The sequence below is a fragment of the Tinamus guttatus genome, unplaced genomic scaffold (genome assembly GCF_059628265.1).
Source record: "Tinamus guttatus ecotype Peru unplaced genomic scaffold, ASM5962826v1 Tinamus_guttatus_pri_ptg000260l, whole genome shotgun sequence".
NCBI classification, from domain to species: Eukaryota; Metazoa; Chordata; class Aves; order Tinamiformes; family Tinamidae; genus Tinamus; species Tinamus guttatus.
In genome coordinates this window covers 3,019,731-3,042,679 of record NW_028288794.1, presented here as the reverse complement: position 1 = coordinate 3,042,679, position 22,949 = coordinate 3,019,731, and the positions used below count along the sequence as shown (strand labels likewise).

Genomic DNA, 22,949 nt, shown 5'->3' with positions numbered 1-22,949 from the left:
CGGTAATAAAGTATTCAGAGAGGCAGTTCATCAATAAAAACTGTCATTGACTGTATTTACTTTTTTTTTTTGTCCAACGATTGTCTTTTCTTTAGGCTAAGCGTGCATGCCGTCGGGGCCTGCTGGCTGCCCTCGGCCCCCTCAGGGGGCTCTGGAGGGAGGCCCGCACGGCACAGCACGGCACGGCACGGCATGGCATGGCATGGCACGCGTGCTGCTCTGCAGGAGATGAGCAGAGAGCAGCCAGGGCAGTAAGTACCACGGGCAGGTTTAGGTCTGCATCCCCCTAAAAGAAACAGCTGATGCAATGGGATAGCGAAATACATACAACAAATGTTGCTTGAGGCCATACACGCAGCTGGCAACATTGGGTGACAAACTACGTCCCTTTTTCTTGTCTGTATAAACGGCACTAGAAGGGTCCTGTGTTCAGGTTACTTTGAATTTACTCGGCAGATCGAGATCACAGAAATCCCTGGGGCAAGCCACAGCATAATTCCCTGACGCATGGAGATGCCGTGATGCAGTCCTTGAAAATAAAAAGAAAAGCTCTGGAACTTAAAATAATAATAATAATAATAAAAAGACAGGAAACTGTCTGAGCCGTTTTTACTGCAGCCCAGAGGCGACAGCTCACAGGTTCCAAACAGAAGCAATTAAACTTTTTTTTTTTTTTTAAAGAAAAAAGTCTTTCCTCTTGCCTAGCATCTTTCAAACACAGGCACTCCCATGCTTGCGTGGACGGGAAGCACGTTTGGTTTTCATGAGGATTTTATATGTCGCAGGAGAGCTGCCAGGCGCTGCGCCTTGCCGTGGAGGCAGCGAGCCCAAGGGCTGGGTTTTCATCTGCGCGGTGCCTGTGCGGCCCTGGGCCTGGATTAGGGGTTATCACAAAGGCATCCAGATGCTTTTGAGATCCAGCAAGCAGATGGGTTAATAAGATCTTGCAGAAGGAATTGTAAATATCCTCTGTCCTTTAAAAATAGAGTTCAAGTGGGCTGTGTTAGGGCTTCTGCGGTGGCCTTGCTGCTTAGCCCAATGGGATCTGGACCTAGACCTTGATACTTTGTGTGGCAGAAGCTGTATTCAGTGGGAGGTAAAACTAAAAGCAGTGTCAGATGAGACTCAGAGCTGCAGTGCCGGACACTTGAGATGCATTTCAGTGCTAAGAAGCTGTGGCTGAGCATCTTGGCCAGGCTACCTTACAAATCAAGCTCACTGCTTTGGTTACTTTTCTTCTCCTCGCTCTTAGTAAACCGACAGATTTTTGTTAAATGTATTTGCTAAATGTATTTGTATTTGTTAAATGTAATTGAGTGACTGCACTGCTTCTAATCAACCTAGCTTTCATCCTCATTTCTACCCTGTGTTTTACTTATCTTTCTCAGAAACTGAGATAAGATCCAATGCATTTGTGCTGTTCTTTCAGGTCAGGAAATGTGTTAGTCCACAATATAAACATTCACTGGAAACATTTTAGTCATTGTGTAAAACACACTCCTATCCACTGCTTCATATAGCGCCTGGCTAAGCCACGTGGTTTGAAGATGGAAAAGAGCCAGAAGTTTCTCGTAGCTTCAGCTAATTTATTTAAGTAGATAGCACTGTCCAAAGCTTGAATTGGATGTTCAGCTGAAAAAAACAAATTTGAACTGTCCCTTTCAGTCAGTCAGGTGATGCTCTAAATGAGGGAAAAGTAGAGATATTTAGCTAAGTATGTGTCAGTATCCTGAGGCCTCAGTCTCTTTTCTTCCTCCTCACCTCTCCCCCTGAAACATGTATGTTCTAAAAACAGGACAGAAACAGGGAATTTCACAGGGAGTTTTGTCATTCGGAATTTATATTAGCGCTAACAATTAGTGTCCTTTTTCAGAAGTTTTCATTAAGATGCTACCTTTTCAATTAAGATGCCATAGGCACATTCTGCATGATACTTAATACGTATATAAGTTTGGTTTCTTTGCCTGGCTGCAGTCTCCTTGGCCAAAGCGGGCAGATACGCAGCGAAGGCAGGCGGAGGAGCGTCTTGCAGTCGCCGGCGCTCGGCTCTGCGCGACATCAGGAGCACGAGTGTGATCCCAGCACGGTCTGCGCGGGCTCTGGTGCGTGAGACGGGCTGAACCACCCAGCAGAGGCTGAGCGTTGACAGCCTGAACTGGAGTTTCTGACCCAGATCCAAGAAGGGGGACACAGAGCCAAACCATCTCACTTGCTCCCAGTTTGTCAGAATTTATCCCTTTCTCTCATTTCGGCCTCAGACGCTAACAGGTAAATGTATCCACTTCTTGTGAGTGTAGCTGAGCAGCTCATGCACATCACAACATCTCGACCTGCCTGCCTGCTGTTGGCCTTCAGTGTCCATGGAGCTATCTGAAAGTAAAGGAGATATTTTTAGAGTTGAACCTTGTGCTCTTTATCTGTTTTCCTCATTCCTTACATAAAAGCACCATAGAAACAGCCTTCTTCCATCCTAGCAGATTATTTGTAAATCATTTTTATATATATGGCTTCACGTTACAGATCTCCAGCTGCTTGCTTGTTGAGTGTCAGATAAGGCTTTGAACTATTTACTTCTGTTATCATCTGGCTGCTTGCTAGCATGACAAAGAGGTCTATCGCTGTGAGTAGGAAATAGCAGGGTACTACGTAATGTTGGCAAGGAGAAAAGTTAGTTTGACAGCTTCTGACTCTATTACCCTCATAAGGCTTAATATTTTGCAAGAGGTACCCTAACAGATTCACACTAAGCCAGATAATTATACTACATTTTGTTTTTGGTGAGGGTTCTCGCTAGATTGTGAGTTTTCTGTTTAAAAAATGAGATGCCTTGCTGTAATTAACTACTACTTATAGACAAAGAGTACTTATGCGATATACCCAAGTACAGTTTTTTGGCTTGGTAGTATTAAAAATTTTCAGATCAGAATAGTTCAAATTAGATACAGTTTAGCCTGAAAAAAAGTTTATATTTTGAGAGTTTTTTTTAATGGCAAAGTATTTAGAGCTGTTTTGAAATGAAGTAGCTGATAGTTCCATATGAACATAGTTAGAGAAGGTGTTCTAAATAAAAATATCAAATTATTTTGCTTAAGATCATGCTGAAATTATAATCCAATAGTGTGACAATATACTTTTTACATAAAAAAGGTAATGAACAAAAATCCACTAATAATCCTTTTCAGTCTTGCTGGGGCAGCAGGGATGATGAAGCAGAACCAAAGAGCCCCTGCAAAACCAGGATTTATCTCACCTCTAGTATTTAGTGTTTAATGCCACATTCATTTACCACTGTGACGTGTGCAGGATAAATAGATAATGCTGACAAATGAGAGAGAATTCGGGTTTTAGCACTAACCTCATTGCATTCAGAGTACTGGGAGAGTGTTGCATTCTCAGCAATAATCAAGATTTACTGAGTTCCTCATTTATTGAGTTCCCAGGGACGAAATTTAATTCTTCCTATGTAGAAGCTGCAGTTGAAGCTGCATGTGAAAACACGCTTGAAGTGTGGGCGCAGAGGATGTGTAACCCTTGCCGCAGCCAGAGCTGGGGCACACAGGGTCAGCAGCACCAGCCAAATCTCTCTTTGCAGTGATCAGAGCTGTTCTGGGGAGAAAAAGCTGTGTGTCCAGCCAAATCTCTCTTTGCAGTGATCAGAGCTGTACTGGGGAGAAAAAGCTGTGTGTCCACTGGATCAGCACCGTTTTCCCCTCCTCGATCCAGCAGCATAAGCAGGGGAGGGTCACGCAGAGCAGGCGATGAGCTTGACTGAGCCAGATGGGAAGTCTAATGAAGGCCTAAGCCCTGTGGCATCCTGCAGTACATCCTACAGGATGCTTATCCTGCTCTGTAGGCAACCCACAGTTTAGATATTTCAGCGCTAAGTCTCTGCTGCTCAGGGAAGAGAGAGGCTTTCGGTGTTAACATTTCTGCTAAGTCTTCCTGAAGTTTCCCCGGCACAGCTGTTCTCCGGCAGCAGCCTAATGCGCAGGAGGTCTGGGTGAGCCCTCCCTGCCTGTCTCTGACAGCCACCAAACAACAACCTGCCCTCACAGCCACCATTTCTCCTAGGTAGCCCCTCACTTGCTCCACCTTCTCCTTATTACACCCAGCATCTTAACCTTCAAGACCAGCAGGCTCATGTACCTAAGTTGCTAAGTGGGATTTGATAAACTTTCCCTTTGGAAAGGATTTGTTTTGGTGAGCTAACTCCTGCCCGTAGGGGAGGGAAAAGGAAAAACCTCCCGCATGTCAGCTTCCTCTTAGAGAGCTGTGCTCCAGGAGATTTTTTGATTTAGGGAAACCTCAAGTCCTACTATCTGTTTTTGAGAGGCAAGAGGTTGGCAGCAGGGCTGTAACTGTTCAGACATGTGCTGTCAGGACTCCTAAAATGATGATGCTAGTGTAGGAGCTACACCTTGATATGTATAGCGCATCCTATAAGAGAGTATGGGATGGTTTATTTCCTGTGAAATAAATACAGTGCTGTGTTTCTGACTGTGCTAGTACCAACAGGGATGCATAAAACAAAATACAGGAGCACCTCTGTCTCTTTATTTAGTGAAGTTAGTAGAAAATCTGGAAAACACTGCAGGCTGTCCTACAGGCTATCATAGTTCCACTTAACAAATTACTACCTTCTCATTTCCATCCTGGCTGGCCATGCTCACAGTGAGAATGAGATTAGGGAGCCTCGTGTTCTTGACTTTCGAAAGCTTCCAGACATAAGACCAAGCACTGAATTTGTGTAACCTGTATTTGCATCTTCTTTTTGCATAAAGGGCTCTGAAACCCCAGCAGGGCTGTTATTAACAGCTCACTTGACTTACACATAAACCGATGCAGGGATGTGAAGAGGTTTGTAATACGTGCAAACCAGAGAGGAGAGAGTAGCTGGCAAAAGCTAGCCTTAAAATGCATTCTTACTGAAATCCTTGAGGTAGTATTTCAAAGGGAAGAAACTGCACAGGCAGCAATAATCATCAAAGCCTGAATCACTGGCTAAGGGAGAATTTTATTTTTTTCTATTTGTTTTCTTCTCCCATGGCAAATGTCTCTTTCCAGAATACACAATACACAACTGCTCAGCTACAATAAATTTCTTTTCTTTTATGGCTCCATGAGCTATAGCATGCTAAGAAATGTTTGACTTTTCTACTTTTGGCTGCTGCGGCTGTTTTTTATTTTAGAGCTCAGAATACTCTTGCAGCTCGCAATAAAGAATGAAATGGCTCACACTGATAGTTATTGCAGCTGTAGCTCCACTACAAAGATTGCCATCAGTGGGTCAACTCAGAGCTACTTTTCCTCACAACTGATTCCTGTGTATGAAGCTATTAGGGAACAGCTCAAACGTATATTAGGAGATCAGTTAGTGTTATATTGCCAATGACATGGATTTTTCTTATCATCCTTGCCTCAGTTGCATCTAGAACTTCAATTTCTTCATCATGCCATTTAAACATAGCTTAAGCATGAAGCAGGCAAGCAGCTGGAAGGTACCCCTTTAGTAATGTTATTTGTTATTACTAATGAATTCACAGTTTAGGGAACTGTTTCCTTAAGGTATTTAGCTTCTTTTTGTATTTAGTGAACATTTTACATCCTTGCAGAAACTGATGCATTGCTCTGACTTTTTCAGTCAATGAACAAGTGGATTGCAAGCTACTTGGGCAGTTTTGCAAATGCAGTTAGGACAGTAGCTATTTGTAAGTAAGTACTTAATAGTCGGGCAGTACACTTTGCTTGGCCCCATTGATTTCACCAAGAAGCTTCTGCTCTTTGAAACTATTTCACTGAATATCCTCTGGCCTTTACTCAATAGGAGGCTCTCCTGTAACTTTCAAAAATCTTTATGTTCATTTTACGTTTTCTTCTACTTTCTTTCCTTTTTCCTTCATGTAGGCCTTTTCTTTCACTGTTATTTTTCAGGCTAGGTGAGGTTATGTTCTGAGTGTGGAAATCACCCTCATCCCATGCAACAGAGATGTAATCTTTATTGACGTCTGCTTTTGTGTCAGAGGAGACCCTGTGTCAATATAACCTTACAGATAGGTAAGGTCTCCTTCTGCATCATCAGGTAAGTTTTGAGACACCATGCGGTGCTTTAGGCTGATTTTTCCAGTCTGCGTCCTCCGCGTCGTTCCATATCTCTCTGACAGTCTCTGCTTTTCCGAGGTCTCTTTGTACTTCCCTTTGAAGCCCAGCAGGGCCAGGCACACTCCGCAGTGCTGCCTATCAGGTTCTTTCATCTGCCATAATGATTTTCTACCCTGCAGCTGCGGGACGCTCACTCCAGAATATCAAATACTCCCTGGTTTTTTTATTTACTCCAAGAAGCAGCAAACTTTTTCTTGTCGATGGTTCAGTCTACAGGCACAGGAGCTGGCTGAAGGAAAATCCTCCCAAATGGATATCCATAAAAGTCACATGCAGACAATCATATGTATCTTTTAAGCGTTTACTTTTCACATTTTTGAAACTTGAGTTTGCAATCAAAATTTACACCAAGAGGCCAAACATTTTAAATTCAGCATTGTATTTCTTCAGTTTATCATCTCATTTATATTTTATCTGGAAGAATTAACCTGGATATTCAAAACTGGAATGAACATTAATGTGACAGCCGTTTATTTTTTGATTTAGGTGATGACTCTTAGTCCAAACTAAGAACCCGGTCTACATATGGCTGAAAGTCTTTCCCAGTCACAGTAACTCCAAGACTAGCTCTTTAAATGAGAAAGTAGTTCAAGTCTTGCCTTTTTCTCTTTGCTGGGCTTTTTGGATTTTTTCCCCCACTTATAGAACTCCCCCCCTGAGCTCTATATCTTGGATGAGATCTTGACTTTGAAGTCAATGACTAAATGTCTTTTTGTTTATGGCCTAGTGAATCCAGTGGTAAAGTGATTCTGCTCTTCACTTCCCTCACAAATGCTGCTTGGTCTGATCTGTTTTGCTGCCATGGACCTTATATTTGCTACATTAGCTCCCCTGAGCATCCTCAGTAGGTGTGAACTTCTGTGTTGGAGTCAGGTTGTTAGGAGCAGAGCTCTTTCCCAAAAACTGACGTTAAACAGGGCACTGAAGTATCTCACTCTTTGGGGATTGTTACGGTGGGCTTGATGCACACACCTGCTGTCTGTGGCCATCTAAAAAGTCTTCACAATCAAGCTCAACTTTATTGTGCTGGAAATGGAAGAAATGGTTTGATTCCACTCAACTGATATTCCTTTGGAGTGAGCTGATCCAGCAGAGCTCTGAAGACTCTTGAATGCGAATTTCTGCACACAGTGACACCTTGTGGTCTTGCTGCTGGGTTCCCCCCCCCTGTAATTTGCTGAACTAATCACCGCTCAGCTGCAAATTATATATAAAAAAATGTTTATCTCAAAATCATTCCTGACATTCTATTGACTTCTTTATCTTTGATGGCTTATCACAGCTGGTCAGGCATTTATGTTGTGTTTGGCCTACGTGCTAGCTGAGAGCCCACCCCAAAAAAAACCCCTTTCGCCTCATCCCGGGGCTGTGTTAGTCAGCTGAAAGCCATTTCTGTTTACTGCACCAAAAAGGAGCTTGTGGGGCTTAGAAAGCAATGAAAAGACTTAAATTCAAAAACTAGCATTGTTTATATTGTGATTTAAAGCCAGTCTTTGCATCAGTTATTTGAACAGAAGATTTATTTTAAGGCAGGATTTTTCCCTGAGTTGGTTTCTTTGTCTGGGAGGAATTGCCAAGTCTGTAATTGTCCCCATATGACTGATGAGGGGCTACTTTGCCAGAACCCCTAAGAACTCTTAGAATGGTTCTTTTCTTTTTTCCTTTTTTTCCTGCATTTTTGGGCAGAGATATGTTGTGTGATCCACCACTCCTCGGTGCTACCATTGAAAGCCAGTGTCGTACCCAAGAGGAGAGTCTTATGCCCAAAAGAATTTAAGGAAGGGCTGAAGGATGGGAGGATTGTGCAACCCTGGACGTCGCTGCAGTGGGGCCCTGGCCATCTGTCCCGGGCGAGGGATGGGGCATCTCCATCCCTGGGAGGGCAGAGCCTGAGGAGGTGGCGAGGAGGAGCCGCTCGGCTCCCACTGCCCATCTGTGGAGCCAAGGAGCTCGCAGGATGCAGGTGCCCATCCACATGGGTGTGCGCACACTGTGCTGCAGCCAAACAGCTTCGTTACCTACACGACGTCGTGTTTTGCCACCAGTGTGCTCACAGTATCCCAGAAAGCAGAAAGAACCAATCACCCATCATTGAGAAAAGGGAAGAAAATATAGAATTAAATTTAAATTCTTATACGGAATACTCCAGTGTGTATTTTGAGTAGCTGTATTTGATTAATGAGAAATACTTATAATTTCTGTGTAATAGTTTAAGGAGGAGAGAATTAGAAGATGACAACAAAAACTTTAGGAGAAGGGTTGTTGATTTTTTTTTGTGATTGTTATAATAATCTGTGTCTGTTCTGTGGTAAGGCTGCAGACCTGATTCATCAGTGTTATATTCTATGCCAGCAAAACTAACTGATTTCCATGAGTTAGGCTGGCATGAAGCTGGAATAGTGAGGTGGTGACTCAGGCACTATTGTTGCCTTCTGCAATTGGCATGATGTAAACGAATACATTTAGATTCACATTTGAGGTCTGCAGTGTCTCCGGTTTCGTCCAAACAAAATCGTAGTCTCAGACTGTATGTTTTAGGGAAAGAACGATCTGTGTAATTTAGGGAAGATGGTTTTATTTCATACCCCGATGGCCGTGCAATTTTCCAAGCGTCCTTCGAGGCTGCCTGTGCAGTTCTCAGCGATGCAGATGGTGTTTGGAGGAGACATTGCTGTGTTGGGAGGAAATGGGTGGTGGTTTCCTTCATTTACAAGCTGACTTTCAGCACCATTAGCAAGGATTTGTCCTAAGGAAGCACAAGGCCACCCTGCCCAGGGGCTGGGAACCCTTGCGTTGGTCGGCCAAGTGCAGAGCAGCGTCGCGTCCTGGCCCTCCCCAGCAGTCACTGTCGTGGCACTGAATTTGCAGCTCTGCCTCCTCTCTTTTGCATGGTGCAACTGCCAGAATTGAATAGAAATTAATGTCTTCTGACTTGGTGCCTGGACTATGCCGACTATACACCAAAAGAAGAATTTTTTTGAAGAGTTATACACAAACACACACCTACGTGCATTCAAAAACAGTGCTGTAGAGGACTATTCTTTTACAGGATGACCATAAATAAAGCTCTCTAATGCTGTGCACAGAAGCGAATTAACACGAGTCAAAAGAATCCTACTGAGTAGGAAGAGAATTCTGCAGAACAAAGCTCTATTTTTTTAGGAAAAGAAATAGTAGAAATCAGTGAAAAAAGGCCCCAGTGTAATTTCATCTGAAGTTACTTTGTTTTAGCTTTCCAAGGCAGTTGCGTTCTGTTTGTGACCAGGCCGCAGCGCTGCGGGGCCCTCCGGCCTGGCAGCAGCCCTGCTCCTTCCTCGCGCAGCCCCGGCCGCCAGGCAAGGCCTGCGCCAGCCCACGGCACCTGCGCGACTCGGCTCTGTCCTTGGGTCCAACCGGTTCTGCTGCTGGGGCCTTTTGCGTCCTCTCAAGCCAACTGATGTTGTTATTACCATGTAACTACTTAACGTAACGAAGCCCTCCTCTCCACATTTGATTTTGAGCCAAGAAACAGAACTTCTAGCAACGAAGGCCCTGTCAATGTAAATCCGTTTCTTTAACATACTGCTTATCTTAGCCGAAAGCACCTTGTAGAATAAGCATGGAAATGCTTGTGTATCTAGCAAACTCCCCTCTCCTCAATGTTTTTATCATTATTTCCTCTCCAGACCTTGGTATTAGTGTTCCCTGCAGGACCAGGCAGTAATTTAGTTGCTGATTAGGGTGTGAAATGCAGCAGAACCATAACATATATAGTCTCTTGTCAGCACTTGACTAAGAGGGGGGGAAAAGGCCCTCTAGCTACATTTACCATAGCAGCTGGAAAACTGCAGTTTAATGAGGAGCTTTTTCAGTGTGAAGATTTTCACAAACATGTACTCATGCCGGCAGGGCTTACCAGGATATTTTTTAGTAATTAAATGTAATTACATCTATACCCATAGTCAAGTTTTTATAGATAGATACAGACAAATAAAAACCAGCAAGCAAAAGTCAAATAATTACCTAGATGAGCATTTCATATGCTTGTCTCATTGGGCTTCTTTTCCATTTCTTACCTCTGTGGTTTAGTAAAGCGATACAGGATGATAGCTGTTCTGGCAAAGTATAGTGATTTTGCCAAAGGCAGAGCATAAAATACATTTTGACCTTACCTTGTTTTCTGGAAAGAAGAATGGTTTTGCTAACAGAAAAAAAGAGAAAATAATCTTATGCCTGTCAATTTGTAAGTAAGTCGTGTAACTCATTAACTTGTCTTTGGTAGAGACAGAGATAGGAACATTAAAATCTCCTTTTCTGACCTACGAAGATATATATTGTCATAAATCGTATTAATCAGATGCCAGCGTTTGACCCATTTCTTTCACATTTTTCAGGACACAAACTTTTGCTCGCCAACATGCTAGTGTTTCCCCATGGAGGCATTTCATGCAAATGAATAAAACAAAATCGGTTGGACTATTTCATAGCATTGGCATCTTTTGATGTCTTTGTAGCTTGACGTTAACGCTGGCAGCATTGCAATTGCAATCCTCGCGTGACAGGCTGGCTCCTGGCTTCTGTTGCATCTACTTTGCTTTCTCCAGTGGCACTGTTTATATAGTGTCTTAGGCCAGGATTATAAAATGGCTCCAGGCCAACAGTGACATTGTGGCCTTAAGTTTTGTTGAGAGTCATTTCTCTGAGATTCAGGCCATTAAATCATTAAACAAGCCATTAAGTCATTATTTAATGTAAATATTATATGAGTAGAGCTCATGGATTATGTCTATAATCTGAGCAATTACAGCGTATTGCAACCATTATTTTTAAGGGAAAATTTAGACACTATGACAAAAAATTACCAAATCCAGAGCCCTATTAGCCCTCTGTGATATTTATCTGAAACTTTCCAGCCTTGTTTTCCTAAGGAAAATTCCAAACTCCCCACATAAAGCTTTCTCCAGCAATTATGCTAGCCACTTACTGGGTTTCTTCTGTGTAAAAGCTGCCCTCTGTGACCTGTTCTGTTCTTTTCCTCCAGTGCCTGAGTGAAGTCCTACAGAAAGGGCTCTTATTTGCTCTTGCCAAAGGGAAAGAAAGCAGGGCACTTAGCTGGATGAGATAAGCTTTTGCAGGATGGCTCCACTGCAGAGCCCGTGGGTGACATCAGAGGCCAAGTCCTTTAAAATATGTCACCTCTTGCCCTGTGTAGTTGCTCCAAGTACATTAACGTTATCCATCGGGAGAAGGGAGGCAGATGAATTTTAATCTCATCCTAAAATGAACATAAGGCGTCCCCCAGCACGGTCGTGCTGTTTGAACCGTAATGGAGGTTCTCAGAAAATCGACCATCAGTGTCAAGCAGTGACTGGCTTCCTTAGGCTTGCTTGGTTTCTGACGATATACACAACGGTTTATATGATGATACCTTTGGAGTTGCTCAGTGTGTTATGTCAATCTGATTGGATGGTTCTGCTAATAAACATCCAGGAGAGCTTGCAGGAGGCTAATCCCTTGGTGTTTCTCCCTCCATATTTCAGCAGTATAGCTGGATGAAGGTTTCCTTGAAAGGGAGGGGGATTTTGTGCTGGATAAAGACCAAAGCCTAAGGCTCTAATCCTGAAATGGTTAGTCAATGAGATCTGAAGGATGTTGAGAAACCAGGGAGTTCATTCTCTTCTGAGAACCAAGCCTGACGTTTGTGATTGGGTTTCAGATAATTTCCTGACCTCTCTCAAGAAGCATGCTTATTGAGAGTTCAGTAGAGAAATTGAGCTTCTTGTTATCAATGGATTTGACAGAGATTTAAGGCTGGGAAGTCTGCGGTTGGTTTGGCTTCCCTCGTGTGGATATGTCTGATTTGCATTAGCTAACAGATAATGTTCTTTCTTTCCTTGTACGTTCTAGTTTTTTTATAATTTTTGTTGTCTCAGAGGTTTTCTGCATGGAGTCATTTGATGCCAGAAATAACCTATTGTAGTACTAATATATATAGTGATAGCACACATAGTGATAGTCTTTTCTAGCAAAAAGATTGCAATGGAATTGCAATGTATCATTGACCAAATTGCAACTCTAACCGTCTTTGCCTTTCATTTCTTTGCACTACTCATTCAAAACTCTTCCTATCTGCTGCCTCAAGCTTGTCTCCTTTGAACCTCTAGGGTCATTTCTCTCTTTACTGGATTTGAAAAACTGTTTTGTTTGTGTGAATGTGTAAGTCATTCTTAAACTTTCTTATTGCTGTGATGTTTTTCATTGGCACTGTTAGCCTTATGGATATGAATGATTATTGCAACTCTGTAGAAGACCAATTCCTGTACACAAAGGTGTCTGTCTTGAAAGGGCTGCTGGGGAGAGGAGAGGTTGGAAAGGGCACCTTTGTGGCAGGTTTGGTGTCACCCTCCTAAAAAATCTGAAAGCACAAGCCCAAAATGTTAGAGTTGTGCATTGCTCAGAAGTGAAACCAGGAACTAAACAAAACTGCTACTTTTCTGGTTTTGTTCCTTATCCAAGCCTCCCTTGGGTTTACCAAAAATACTTTGAAATCTGGGTAAGTTTAGGGTTTAGGGAGGAAAGGGGACATAACTTTGCATTGTTGAAAGTTGAGATTTATTCAAATTTCAGCCTCCAAACTAAATCCAGAATCTTAAGCTAAAAAAAAATCTTAAAAATTGAATCTTTGAAGTCAATATCTCTCAAGTATGTAAATGGTTACACATTTATACTCATCATGTCTTCATACACCAGAGTAATTTACAAAGTATAATAGATACTGCAATATTTATTTACAGGTAGGGAAGTCAAGGAAGTGGTGAGTCATCTATGTGAGTTCATACAAATTTCAATGGCAGGAACAGGCCTTGTGATTGTGTTGTCTAATTCTGTATTTGTTGGACTGTGCTTTATAAATCAGGTCTGTTTTGATCTATATTTTTAAGAATATTAGTCATTTTAATGCCTCTGAAGGTGCACAGATACGGTGGTAAATAAATTATATGACTGGGTTTTCCTTCAAACCTGTATTTAAGATTGGTCAGACCTGAGTGGAAATTGCACAGGGATATCTGCAAGTGGAAAATTTTAGAAAGGATGTTGGTATAATGAGAGAAGGATGTCACTATTTTTAGTAACATTTTTTTTTTCAGAGCTCCAAACTACTTCGTATCAAAGATTCTGCATGATCTTTGTAAAATATTTGAGGAACCATCATCAGGGGACTAACAGTCTCTGACCATTAACTACATCAATGAAACACCTGAAAAATAATTTCGTTTTATGCACAAATTGATTAAATGTAGAATGGGAATTAGGTATAAACACTTATGAAGAACAAGGCCTCAGGTTTTCGAAGAAGCACAGAAGAGAGAGAAAAGCTGTAAACCAGCAGAGCAATTTCTTATTTCCAGCAGAGCAATTTCTTATTTCTTTTCTCAGAGCTGCAGAGTTCAGGGCAGAATTGCAATACTTAGCACTGAGAGAAACACTGTTGTACTAACTTTTCTCTATCCATATCTTTTCCTCTTTTAGAAAAAGATGAGAAGAGAACAAACATCTCACAAGGAGAAGTAAGTGAAACATAATATAATGCATAATATACAATATAATGCATTTATTGTTAAAACCCCTTTGAAACGTGCTGCTCATCCCAGTTTATATTTTTGTTTACATTGTCACACCATCTTCAGTAACACAGCCCTTCAGGGGCCATCATTTCCAAGTCACACCGCTGCAACAGAGCAAACCAGAGAGGTCACCCCACCCAGCATTGCCCAAGCTTTGAGCTTACTGGTACTCTGCAAAACCACTTCAGGCTCTTTTACACCCATTGCCACACACACAGCTGATTGCTACCATTTGCAGAGTAGTTAAAAGTTAGCTTTTCCAACCTCCTTTTCTGATCTCTACCTGCATTGCCCTGACCACCTTCTCCTTCACTGATTGCTTAGAGAAGCAGAGCTTTAAATAGCAGTAAGCAGTATTGATTGCTTCAAATTTGGATTTGAATACAAAAAAGGGATAAGGATCAATTACCTATCACATAGTGGTTATAAATAGCTTTCTCTTTTAAAAGAAGACAATATTTTATTTATAAATGGCATCATTCCATCCCTTATGATGGGGTAAGGCAGTAGGGTTACATTTTTGCAAGCGCTCCTGGGCATCTCGAATAGGAGACACGTGTTGGCCAGGGTAGCAAGCCCTCGCAGGGCAGGGGTTCTGGGCACAGGAGGCAGAGCCCCGCCAGGCGCGTGCCCTCGTGCGGCTGCCCTCTCACTGTGCGTTTCCCCCGCAGTCGCAGAGCGCCTCCCCGAAGCAGAGGAAGCAGAGCGTGTACACGCCACCTCCCATCAAAGGTACCGCGGGAGCTGCGGGGACGGCGGGGCAGCGCGCGGGCAGCGCCGGTCTCTGCCTTGGTTATTTGCCTCACAGCCTTGCAGAAGTGGCGTTAAAAAATAAGCTTATTTTTTGCAATTTCTCGATGCCATTATCAACATGAGGGAACATAATTTCGTATCAGACTCTGAGCAGAACTCCCTGAACGGGTGTTTTAGCAGGTTTTGCCCCATATGACCTTCTATTTCTTGCTTAAATCCCTCCTGTTTGCCCTGCCTCACCCTCCGAGCGCTGCAAGGAGGAGGGTGGCCAAGCTGCGGTCGGAGCGGCTGATCATAGGAAGCACAAAGCCCTTCTTTGCGAAGATGAGAGGAAATGAGAAATCTCGGTAAATCTTCGGAGGGCTTAAGTGCTTTTCGTGATGAGCCGAAAAGCAGCAGGAGTTTTAGCTGTGATCAGCGTGGCTGCATTTAGGCCTCCCGTCTTAAATGGCTCTGGGCAGAGTTTGGTTTGATCACTTTTGCAGGCAAGCAGGATCAGTAGCGATTTATCTGCCTTCAGACTGAAGTGGTCTTCAGTCCAAACGCTGTCCAGCCAGATAATGAACACCCTCAGTGTCTATTCCTTCTGCTAACCATGATTTATCACCTGGGGAAAACCTAGAACATCTGGTTTGTCGCACTAAACACCCACGCTGTCGGTAGGTACCGTAATAACCAGTCCTATATATCTCATTCTGTAACTTTGGTTATCTGATTCTCATCTTAGCATAGCTTAAAACATCACTCAGCTGCTTTGGAAGACTTTCTATCTAATTATCAAAATGGGCTAGAGCTGGTTACTAGGTATCAGAACTCATGTTATTATAGTCAATTATAGTAATATGCAACAGGGAAAAGCTTTGTATGAGGAGCAGTTATACCTACCAATCTCACCAATGTGTTATTCTCTATGTGTATAAGCATAAACTCAGTACTGTGTAGGTGAAGAGCTCTGTGGAAGCAGACAGTGTCTTTGCTCTCAGGGGCTAAAGACATTAAGATCCTGCTGAGGTTTGAGAAGTAGCTGGGATAGCTCATTTCTACTTCAACTTACTTCCCGGTGAGTGGACTTTCTGGAAGGAAAGAGTATGTGATCCAACATAGCACATGGCTAACCTGAAATACCTTGGAAACAGGACAAAGCTTGCACAAAATGCCCCTCCTATTTCCCTAAACTATGCAGTTCTCCTAGATACAGAGGTGGGAACCTGGAAGCTGATAACCCTTCCTGTAAACACGCAGGATTGCTCCAAATTTACCATACTGTGACCGTCAAAAATACTATCCTTCCTATTTTAAAACAGCCTAGAATAGAAAATTGCCATTCCTTGCTCTTTGCTGCTTTAAAACATGAAACTTATTTTGCTTAGACTAAAAGACTAAGAAGAAAAGAGGTAGGTAGTAATCAGAAATAGTATGTGCTATGAAAGCATTCATGTAAGATGCAGAATTTTGTAAAAATCCTGTAGTGATATAAATAATTGAAATTTCCTAGCTGTTGAAGATGGCAGTATTTAGCAATATTTTCAGAAAAGCAGGATCCTTAATTACAAAATATTTCCAGAGCTTTGCATATGATAATTTCCTGCAGGCTCAGCTTCTCCTTCAGCATTCTCAGAAAAATGTTTCTCAGTAGGGAAAAGAAGGAGATTTTGGAGGCTGAACATCCTCCACATCCTCTATGACTGCTCCACAACCTCTGGGCATGTTATTAACTGATGATGGGCTAGAATATATCCATCCTCTTACATGTGAAGATGATAAATCTCGATTCCTGTCCACCAGCCTTGAAAAAGAGATGCTGGTAGAAAAGAGCAACAGGCATTTCCATTTGCTATTCGGCTTTGGTGTTTTAGTAGTCTGTCATTGCTGTTTAATCTGAGCAGTGACTGCAGTGCCTGGCGCTGGGCACCCAGGCGCTGGCGTGTCTGTAAATCCAGGGCCGTGCTACAGGGCAGCAGGCAGGTTCCTCTCCGAATCTTTGTGGTGCTTTAGCTCCTGCCTTTATTTTCCAATGTGAAGATGCCCTGGCGTCCCTGCGACGGCGCAGGGAGCTGACTCATCGCCGCGCTCCGGGCTTTTTACTGGAATACAGCAAGCTGGAAAAATCAATGTGAGAGCTATTGATCTAAGTGGTAATCTGCAGAGCAAATCACACAGCAAACCAGATAGCAGTGCAGCACAGTGTTCTTGCTAGCATTATATTACCATGCCTAATGGATGTCAAAGAGTCTTTTTTTTCTTAATATTTCTTTTGCTAAGCCTGCTGCACTAATGTTTGCTTATTCTGTGCTGTTATTGTAGTATGCAAAGCTGATAATTTTGGAGGCTGAAGACTGCATCAAATCAATCCATAATATTTTCAGGATTTTATGGTTAACCTCTTGTCACGTTGTCTTTAGTATTTCAATACCTCTTATCTCTGGCTAGTTGTTATAACTAAGAAAAGTAGTGAAAGTTAGGAAGGCTGAAATTGCTTTCTGTAATTCAGGTCTGCTCCAATGTAATAGGCTAAACTTTCAAATACTTTAAGCCAAAATACCCCTTTGCCTTTAAAATGCTAACACTGGTTTACATCAAGGAAAAGTTTATCCCATGTGCTTGAAAATCCATTAATTTTCCTTTGTTCTATGATTTCATCAGCTCTGCCTCTCTTGACTGTTTCCCTTCCCTCTTGTCTTACTCTTGGGCTTTTCTCTTTGAATTGCAAATCCTTGTGCTTCTCTAACTGCTAATGCACTTAGGCGCTAAGTTTGAACCCCCACCATCTTCTCCTTCCATTTTAAGCTCTCCTTCACCATGTGCAGAGGGTTTTTTTTTTTTTTTTTTTGTCCTTTCTTAGGAAGAATACCATAAAGACCACCAGAGGAGGTTTCTCATTCAGATGGATCATCAGTTTTACCCAGTGCAATCTTTTCCAGTCATTTCTTATTGCTTGAGGCCTCTCCCTCCTACCTGTTTCTATTTTGGTAGGAAAAAAAAATAAAGAGGAATCCTTGGGTCCTTTCCCAATGTATCCAAGTAGAAGGGCAGGTGTTTTAGCAAGTATGTCCATCCATCCACAAACAACACTATTAAAGACATCCTCACATTCTGGTCCATGGTGCTGCCCAGGACCATACCCAGGTGACAGTGCTGCCTCAGTACCTCGTTGCCACCCCAAAATTCAAAGAGCATTTTTGAATCTCAGAGCTACCACTGCAGCTCCCCATCCTCAAACCACACGCTGCATCAAAATTGGCTTCCTTTTACCTAGATAGCCTATTTTTTTTGGCATATCAACTCTTCATTGAAAGGAAGCAAGGACTAAAGTAATGGGAAACAAGGTTGTTCACAAACTTGCATTTTTCCCTGGAGCTCCCAAGTCTCCAGCTTACCTACCAGCTCCTGCTATTAATACCAGCAGCTATTTAAATCCCCCCAAGGTCTCCCATAGTGGAGGAAACGCAATTCCAAAGGGCTCTGAGGGCGTGCTGGATGTCGGGGGAATAGGAAACCTTCGCTCTCCCCGTCAGGAGGCCGTGGAGATCAGTGTAATGATCCCTGCTAATTTCAGCGGGCTGTAAGGGAAGCTCGTGTAGCTTCCTGTGTTCACTGAACCACCTGTGCAATTAGCTGCCATCAAGTCATAATTAAAGTTTTTCCCCGTAGAGGTGAAAGGTGCATTTCATTCTGCTGTTCCCTCTCTGCGTTGCGTGTCTGCTCAAAGTGCTGATAGTCACGCTGAAGCCTTTGGGAGAATACATCCTTTAAATCCCCCTCCTAATGTATTTTTCTTTGCATAGAAACAACGACTTTTATTTCAGCTAGACCCAAGCTACAACATTTGAAATGGGATTAAATCTGAGTTGTTATAAATCTGAGAGACATGCAAAGACATTATTTTGGTTCGCCTCATTAAAGCAAACAGGGCTCACTGGCTGTTCCCAAAGTGTTCATACCCAGGGATTTGATACATGCATAATTCTAGTATTTACAATGATGGCTGATATTAAATGAGCTCTTTCTAGCTTCTGCCATGAATCTCAGATGCTGGGCTTGTTTAGTGCTTGCTTGTTCTTCTCTCCAAAGGAAACAACATGCAGAATAAATGATTAAAATCATGATGTCCCTCCTGAAATATGTAATTTATTAGAAGCAATTAGTACAGTATGTGGCCCTGATCCAGATTTGTAACCCCTTAGGCCAGCTTGATGATGTCTGATGCATCTCATTACTTTGTGACTGAAGGTTAACAAGGAACACAGAAGAGCCTGGAGACGCAGAGGATTGCTGTCAGTGTGGCGAGCGCTGCTTCCAGACCCCATGGGAAGCCTCGCGGAACAAAAATCTCTGACTAAACTCGCTCCCAGCAGCAGAGGAGTGAAGTTTGTAGGTCTTAAGCAGTGACTACAGAACCAAGCATCATTTTTGTGCTGCCTCCTTAGCCTAAGCAAGCACGCCATGAACAGCTCCTAGCGTTGGTGAAATACACCAGGATAATAGCAAGAAACTTTGCTGTTGCAGTACTTACCACTGCGTTTGCTCTTTTGCCTAGTTCAGGCACTGGTGCAGCTTTGGTTTCCCTTGTGCACTGTCCTTGCCTGCATCTTGGCCAGGTTGCACCTCAGTGCACTCACACCACTTAATACAGCAAGGTCTTGAGCAAATTTCCTGCCTGTGTTGCAGGTGACATATTGGAATGAGTTATAGAGCTTATATCCCCAAAGTTCATATATATACTACAGTAGGAAGAGACAAAATATGCCTGGATATTTTCCCTTTTAAAGAAGCTCCTTTCCAGTGCTGCTTCTCTCCTCCTGAGTCTTTCTTCCTGAGTTTCTCTTTTCTCAGACTTGTACACGACGACAATAGATCCAATGAAAAAAATAATCTGAGGTAAATCAATTAGCGCCGCGCGGCCTGGAGGCCTCCAGCAGCCTCCAGCGCCTCCTGCTCCACACAACTCCGGCCTTGGCTGCTGTAAACACGTTACCTTTGGAGAGGCCGAGGTGTTTGGTGGAGATTGAGCAAAACCACGATGTTTGTGTCACAACTTGCTGTGCGCTGCTATTACCCGGCTCAAAGGAGAGGGGCCGGCGCGAGGGTTAACACCGTCCCGCGCGCTCCGTGTGTGGCTTCCGTATAGCCCGAGGGCTGCGGGAATATTTCCACTGACTTCATGCAGTTCAGCATAAAGCCCATATCTGATAGCTCTGTTTTTCAAGCAATGATCATTAAATTGGCCTCTTTTGAGGGTATAACTTTACTTTTACGATGGAGGGATAATCTTGCAATGTTCCTCTGTGGAACAATACTTAAGACTTGAAAGTAATACTATTGAGCACTGTAGTACTTAATTTAAAACAATGTAAACATCATTAATCGCCTCTAAGCAGTAACAGACAACATTAAAAAGTCACCCTTTTCAGAGATAACAGCCTAAAATATTATAGAGTGTGGGAGACTTTGTGCTTATTTTAAAATACAAAGTAGAAAGCTCAGGAAGGGCAACATGTGTTGTTCTGGTTACTTTATTTCAGAAGATATATTTATAGTGAAATTCCAAAGATTTTGGCAATGCTGTGCTCTGAATTGAAATAGCTTTTGAAGAAAAGATAATATTTCTGTATAAGAAGAGCAGCATTCTTGCAAAGCCGGCTGCTTGGCAGGGAATTGCATTTTATTTCCTGGCCGCAGCCGTGCGCTCTGGGTTGAAGGTTAACAGCCAGCTCATGTGACAACGAGCGGCTCCAGCGAGCCCCACTACAATAAATACTTGCCCCTTTGTTCTTCCCAAGCTTTTAAAATCCTGAAATTGTTCCCAAGTGCAGGACCAAAGATGGGCCTGGATGAGAGGGGCTGCAGGCTCTGCCTGCTCCCGTTAGCACTCCTGAACAGCGGGTGGCTTCTCCTTGGCTTCTCCAAAGCTGCACACAAGGTGGGACGTTGCACAGCGGTGGGAAGTGTACGGAGATAAGGAAGCCTTAGGTATAAGGGTGCAGGTACAAGACAAGGAGAGAAGCACAGATAAGTAGGATTCTTCATAGCAGGAGAGCTCACATCTCATTTAGTTTACCTCCTAAATGAAAATCCTTCTCAGTGTGGTTTCTAATGGCACATTCCCACGGTTCCTCCATGTCTGCACACGACTCCTCTGTAAGTAGCTTGATTTCATTTATAAAAATCTCCACCCCTAGAAATCAAGCTGTCAAAAGACAGCACAAAAAAATCACAGGAATGGCCAATGATACTGCATTTTGTACAGTACGGATGTTTTGAAAAATGCAGTGATTCTGTAGAAGTTTTTAAGAAGTGCTTTGTTATTTGGCCACAAAAGCAGGGCAAAAAGGCACAGTTCCCTGCAGACCTGAGCCACCGAGCAGGATGCTAGAGAGCGGCTCCTTCCGCGGGCTCTTCTTCCAGAAATAGCAAGTCAAGGTCACGTATTTTGCTTTCTACCACCTGTTTTCACTCTGACCCGAGTAAGTGCCCACGCGGCGCGGCGGCTTCGTGATCTCTATCTCTGTGCAACGCGGGTCTCGTTTCTGTGCCGGGCTGAGATAAGGCCGAGGGGCAGCGCGCGCGTGGGGACCTTGTGCGCTGGGTTTCCTGTGGCAGGGCTGTTACCTGCTCGTCTGACTAGAGCTTTGCTCCTTTCCAAGTGCATGGCTATTAGTCTGAATTTATTGAAGAGCAAAACCTTCCTAAAGCAGCCCGTGTGGCTCTCCTCCCCTTCCTAATTTCTCCCTTCTTTCACCCCTTGGGATGCAGCACTGCCCAGTTTAGCAGGAACACAGAGTTCCCAAAACCATCCACCAGAGCCTTGGCACAGAGACAAGCACACGAGCAGGCTGAGGATTTCAACCACATCCTTCCAGGACCAGTGCTAGGACTGAAAACTCGCATGCAATTACGCGTGTGAATGTGACCAGAAAAACACAGGAAATACTGCAGCAAGCATATGGAGCTGAAAAGGGATGCGTTTTTCTGAGATGCATTGGCCAGAAGGAAATTTTTTTTAAAAAAAAACTTATGATCCAGTTTAGCTGCTAAGTTTTCTTGAATAGGTTAAAGCATTTTTCAGCTTTTTTTTCCAGCTTTCTTCCAATTCATGAACCAATGTTATTCCATGTGGCTTTTATAACCAGTGAAGATCATCATCAGGCTTTGAGCAATCAAGGGATTAGTTTCTTTAAGAATAAAGTTAAAGGAATTGGGGGATCTAATGATCACTCAGAAGCAGAAAAAAAAAACTTAAAATATTTGTTATATATCATCTCAGCCTACAACACCTTTATTGTGTGTTGTGCATGCAGCAAGATGTATACAGGTAAACGTCCTTGGTGAACCCTGGGACATGGTGCTGGTTTGTGGGCTGCAGCCGTGGCTGCCCAAGTGACAGGGCTACAGAAAACACCAGATTGGCCTCTAGAAAATCTGCCAGTAAAGTGTTGGGACCCATGTGCTTCTGCTCAGCTGCAGCTGGAGCCAAGTCCAGTGCGAGACCTTGTGCTTGAGAGGATGAGGGTGGTTCAAAGGAGATGAGTTGGAGGCAATGAAAATGCTTTAGCCCTAGAAAATCCCGCTCTAGGAGAGGGCCTGAATGAAATGGGTTCTGCAGAGCAAGTGCTTGCCTGCTCCAGAATAACGTATTACTGCAAAGTCTGCTCTTCCTGTCCAAAGCCAGGTAACTTTTTTTTTGCTTTCTAGGGTGAACAGAAATTATGTAAACTCAGCAATCTTCTCAACCTCCTCACAATAGCTAGTAAAGCTGAATAAATAAATGTCAGTGGAATTTCTGGCATTAAAGCTCCCCCTGGTGATGCTTTAGGTGTATTTTTCTTACCACTGTTTCTGGTGAATTACTGCATGCTTCTATATATTTACTTATTTATTTTTTCCTAACGAAACCTGCTGAAAATTTTGGGAAAGCGAAAAGAGAAGGAGGGGAAAAATAATGAAACCTGCCCACATTTCATAATTCACAACTAAAATATATCAGATTATAATTAAATTTCAGCTTCCGAATTTTCCCAAATCCTGGCACAGTTACAGCCTTTTTCCTCATGTTCATTCTTGGCAAGAGGAAAAGCAAGAATAGTGTTAAAACCCATTTCTACAGGTGCTACTCTCTGAGTGTGGCTAAACCTTGAGAGCTTGGTCTATATGTCCTGTACTTTGTCCATATTTTCTAAGAAGGAAATTGAGTAAACTGATATTCTTTGTCCTAGATTCCTGTTTGCTCTTTCCAGAAAAATGGAGAGTGATACTTGTTTTGAGCCTCTGACTATTAACGTGAGTGCCAGCTCACTGTAATTACATTCTGCTCGGGCTGAATGTTGGCTCTGGGGTATTTTGATGCCTCAGGCAAGCCAGGAGATGCAGGTCTCCCGCAAGCTCCAGTCGCTCACACAATAAAGAGCCGCTAAAGATTTTGCCCTCAATGTTTTG

General features: G+C 43.0%; 1 protein-coding gene across 1 annotated transcript in view; it reads left to right on the top strand.

The window, feature by feature from the left end:
• PPP1R1C (protein phosphatase 1 regulatory inhibitor subunit 1C) overlaps nucleotides 1–22,949 on the top strand; it is a 39,676-nt gene that overhangs the window by 7,562 nt on the left and 9,165 nt on the right. The window contains exons 3-4 of the mRNA XM_010215698.2: nucleotides 13,669–13,706; nucleotides 14,435–14,495. Of these exons, the coding sequence (XP_010214000.2) occupies nucleotides 13,669–13,706; nucleotides 14,435–14,495 (99 nt within the window). The remainder of the gene's footprint in view (nucleotides 1–13,668; nucleotides 13,707–14,434; nucleotides 14,496–22,949) is intronic.